This window comes from Gossypium raimondii, chromosome 11, assembly GCF_025698545.1.
Source record: "Gossypium raimondii isolate GPD5lz chromosome 11, ASM2569854v1, whole genome shotgun sequence".
Taxonomy (NCBI): domain Eukaryota; kingdom Viridiplantae; phylum Streptophyta; class Magnoliopsida; order Malvales; family Malvaceae; genus Gossypium; species Gossypium raimondii.
Genome location: NC_068575.1, coordinates 14,398,568 through 14,403,110, shown reverse-complemented (window position 1 = coordinate 14,403,110; position 4,543 = coordinate 14,398,568). Strand labels below are relative to the sequence as shown.

At 35.7% G+C, this 4,543-nt stretch overlaps 1 protein-coding gene across 1 annotated transcript; it reads right to left on the bottom strand.

Moving 5' to 3' along the window:
* Window positions 1-2,281: 2,281 nt before the first annotated feature.
* Window positions 2,282-2,659, bottom strand: LOC105801209 (protein MAINTENANCE OF MERISTEMS-like). The gene has a single exon (XM_012632542.1). It carries the CDS (start codon window positions 2,657-2,659, stop codon window positions 2,282-2,284), a length of 378 nt encoding a protein of 125 aa, XP_012487996.1.
* Window positions 2,660-4,543: the final 1,884 nt, after the last annotated feature.

Below are 4,543 nucleotides of genomic sequence, written 5' to 3'. Positions count from 1 at the left end.
TAAACCTGGCTAAATGCATAAATTTTATTCTAAAAGGAACTCATCATTTGCCGATAAACTTGGTTGTACGAGAGACATAGTTTAGTTTGGCAGCACTATTTCCAAAGTGAGCAGCGAGTTATAAATGCCAAATGCAGGAAGGCCATGTATGGTGCCAAAAGGTATTGCAAGAAATTAACAAGGCGAAGGTGCATGCCAACACCATGCACACAGTGTGTCACGATCATGACAACCTATGGTTTCGTGTGATGGAGTTCGACAAACTGAACCAAGGTATTACCGGCGCACAATATCGTGTACACCTAAGAAATAAAACTTGCAACTGTAGGATGTTTGACGTACTTCGTTATCCATGCGCTCATGTAATTGCAGCTTGTCAGAATCTCCGTTTGGATCCCATGAGCTATGTAGATGAAGTGTACAAAATAGAATACATGTACAATATGTGGAGACATGTATTCTCACCGGTCCCAGATGAACGTAAGTGGTCGCTTCTATCATTTGCTCCGTTTATGTTATTACCGGATAAAGTTACGTCGCAAACCAAAAGCTTGACTTTGCTCGAATATAATACATGATAACATGGATATTCGGGAAAAAAATAAACAACAGAAGTTGTATGGATAATGTAGGAACCTAGGTCATACAATTCGAACATGTCCAAATCGAAATAGTTGATAATTGTTTAAATGAAACTATGTTGCATTATTTCTATTGCCTTATTCAAAAGAACTTCTATTTTATTAAATAGGAAAAAATATAAAAAAATTTTACTATTAAAATATTTAAAACAACTTTTATTTTATTAAATGAAACAATATAAAAATAGTCTGTATAAATATATTAAAAAATTAATGTATGTGCCGGTCGAAATCAGTACCACATGGAAGTGGTCGACGGTTACGTGCTGGATTCTTTCTTGGTTCAGCTTTCGACGGGGAGTTGTGGTTATTTCAGCGGGGGTTGTGGTTGTTTTGGTTGTGTGTGCTGGGAGGATGACTCACCTTGATAGATTAAAGAATGCGGAGGTGTTTGCATTACCCACAGCGGAGGTGTTTGAATCACATAAGGCGATAAATATTAGAAATAAGATGAGTTCCCCAATGGTGCCTCGTGTGATCCCTTCTACGATGATGACTTATATATCGTCGGTTGAGTCGGAGTCATCGGGAAAGGAGATGCACCGGGCTATACATTTCAACTTGGCATAAGACTGGTAAAAGGAAACATATAAGGGTTAGGATACATATAAGGGCTAGGATATGCACCTAACATAATCTGAAGGGGCTGTGGTGTGGGCGTCGTCACTTGAGGCGTTGGGCCCGGTGATTGTGTGGGCGCTGTTGATGGGCCTGTGCCATCATCCCTTTTCTTTAAATTTAAAGGGCCCCGTCATTCCCTTTCGACATGGACTTGTTGATGCCTCTGCTCTTCCAAGAGAAATATGGCTTGCCATGGATCCTAAACCATGGCATGTAATCCAGCGCACAGGCTAACTTTAGAACGATGATCGGTTCGCGAGTAGGTATATGATCATATCGATTTTCCCAAACTTCAATATATTCCGAGAAGAATACTGGCTAATGCATATTCAATTACCATAAGTCGATTTTGTGCTCATCATCGAGCACTTCAGGTGTCACGGGAATTGATTTTCAAATTTAAATTGTCGCAACACTATCCGTCTGATGCATCTCGATGGTAGCATAGTTGACCAATGGGGCCTTAACATGCCAAATGTTCAAATTTTGAAAGAATTCATCTAGAATTACTGCCCAAATTGCCGGATCCTCGTACGGTGTCCATTGAAACTATATGAATGTGATAAAAATATTAGTTATATACATAATACTAAATACTAAATATGAAATGACTATTTTATGTATATATATTTTATTTAATACTTACATGCGCTTCCGACCGTTGGTCTAATAAAAGTCGTATATCTTCAAGAGCGGTAGGTATTCCAATATAACTCGCCGAATGGTTCCACCTAATTAAATAAATTTTTAGCATAAAATTATATTTTAAATCTATGTAATAATTGTATAATATAATATAAATTTTACCTCGTTATAAATGAGAATGTATATGGGTGGTTCACTCGATGACATAAAAATGGAAAGCAAAACTGAACCCATGATTATAGTAGTGATAGACAACCTCTGTTTTTGGCTTTATTTGGTATCGTCGCCCCGCACATCTCCCGGTATAATGTTGCCAACACGACAGACCCCCAGCTAAGTTCGCCAGCTGCTCTAAAATCAACAAATTTCAGCAGCTACCTCAGATGTACAAGGTTTTGTGACAAGTTCGGCATCAGATAACCTCCAATGATCTCAAAGATGTATGTCCGAGCATATCGTATTCTTTCTACTTCATTCAAATCATTCGCCGACTCTAAGAATTTGTCTTGTAACCAGCCCATCTCGATCCGACCTCCGTAAATATTATCCGAAATCGCACCTAAAAGATCGTAGTATATGGCTCCCGAATCATCAGATGGAACGGACCCGGTGAGTATGAACCCATCCACCAGCAATCCTAATTGTAACTGCACGTCCTCCAAAATGATGGTACACTCTCTGCATGGAAGATGAAATGTGTAAGTCTCGGGTCTCCACCTTTCTATGAATGCGCTGATGAGTTTCGGATCCATCTTGCACCCTCGGCCTATATTGGCCACATGCCAAAAACCCTATTCCCTCAAGTTATTTTCTATCAACGGTGATAGAGGATCAGATATATTACGAATATAACATTGTATCACCCGATCTACATGCTATTATAAAAAATTATAAAATAAAAATTAATTAGAATTAGATAAATGAAAAAAATATTAAATAATATTCAAAAATTGAAATTAACCCTAACCATTTTCATTTGTTTGGCGGAGATATGTTTATGATAGAGATGAATTAATTCTCCGGCCATTGCTAACAGATCAAATATTTTTGAAATTATAAAAAAATAATACTAATTTAGAAAAAAAATTAAAGGAAATAGTTAATTAAAGAGAGCTTTGAGAAATTTAGGGAGAAATTCGAAAGCTTTTTTGAGAATTTTGGAAGAAATGTTTGTGTGAAAAAAATAGGAGGGGGGTTTTATTTTTATTTTTTTGACCGTTGGACCCCTTAACGGTCAAAATTTTAAATGACCGTTAGGCTGACTGCTGGGGGTCAAAAACTCGGGCTAAAACGCGTCCCCGTGAGAGTGATTTTGCCAAGCTAGCAAAGTGCGTATACGTCAGCGCGTTTTGTGTTAACATGACAAAATCGCCCCTCAGGGACGCGTTTTGCTGGAATTTCACCCTAAAACGCTCCTACGTGGACGCATTTTAGTGTTTTCGATCCATTCCAGTAAATAATGAAAAAAGTAGCCCATTTTCGTAAATAAAGTTGGAAACGAGCCTTTATTGATAAAATAGTCTTCAATTTTAGAAAATAATAGAGCAAATTATTACCCCTATCAAGAAATTGTTGAATCATAAAAGAATCATGGTTTCTATCCCACCATCATTATCAACTAAGTGATGATATTTAATAAATGTTTCCATTTGCTTCTACTTCATTTTGGTAGAAAACAATTCACATTTATGCCTCCAATAATATTTTTTTTTGTGTATTTTTCATAGATTTTACTAAAATAATTTTGTCCCTATTTTAAATATCAAATAAATATTTGGCATGGTATAATAATGGTAAGAGTACAATGATATGGCCTTCAATAAACTTTAATGTTGCAGTGTAACTTTAAGTAAAAGCTAAGATTTTAGCTTGGAAATGGTGGAAGGGTTGTAAGAGCAGGCTCTTTTAAGCAAGCCAAGATAAAAGCGAGGCAGTAGATTAGAGAATCAAAACTATGGGTTCATTTACCATTTCTGATAGAAAATAAATATGAAAAAAAGCTTAGGTTAAATATAATTAGACAGCAAAACAATGTGTTTAGAAAATGTGATTTAGGGTTAGAACATAAAAAAATATGATACAGGATTTTTAAATTTTTTATGTTGTAGTGAAATTTTCATATATTGAACACACCATGATAGTATATAAAGTATCTGTTTAAAATATAAAATTGAAAAAAATAATTTTTTTTGAACAAGACCTGAAATTACTAATAAATAGAAGAATAATACGTTTAAGCACACTCAAACTCACATCCTCCTACATTGATAATAATTGTAATGCCCTGAATAATTTATTTCTATTTCTGTAAATATTTGACACAACTGTGCATTTGCTTTAGTGGTTAAGTGTTCTGGGTGTGTTTATGAGGTCTTGGGTTCAAGTTCTACTTTTAGAAAATTTTGTTATTTTGATCCAAGTCTTACCCTTATTGAGTGGGCTTATATAAAATTGTCTATTAATCTATATCAGAATGAGTTTGTTGGTTCAAGTGGTAAGCGGTTAGTGTGTTGGAGGCCCTGTGCTTGAATCCCTATGCAAGCATGGATGTTAATTTTTGCTCGGTTGTTTGATAGAGTTTCGGTAGAGCTAAAATTTTGAGGGAGTTATGAGTAGTGGGTTAGTGGGAGAAAAAA

What these genes read in the sequence shown, in the direction of transcription:
- LOC105801209 (XM_012632542.1), bottom strand. Translation starts at nt 2,659, where the DNA reads ATGGATCCGAAACTCATCAGCGCATTCATAGAAAGGTGGAGACCCGAG.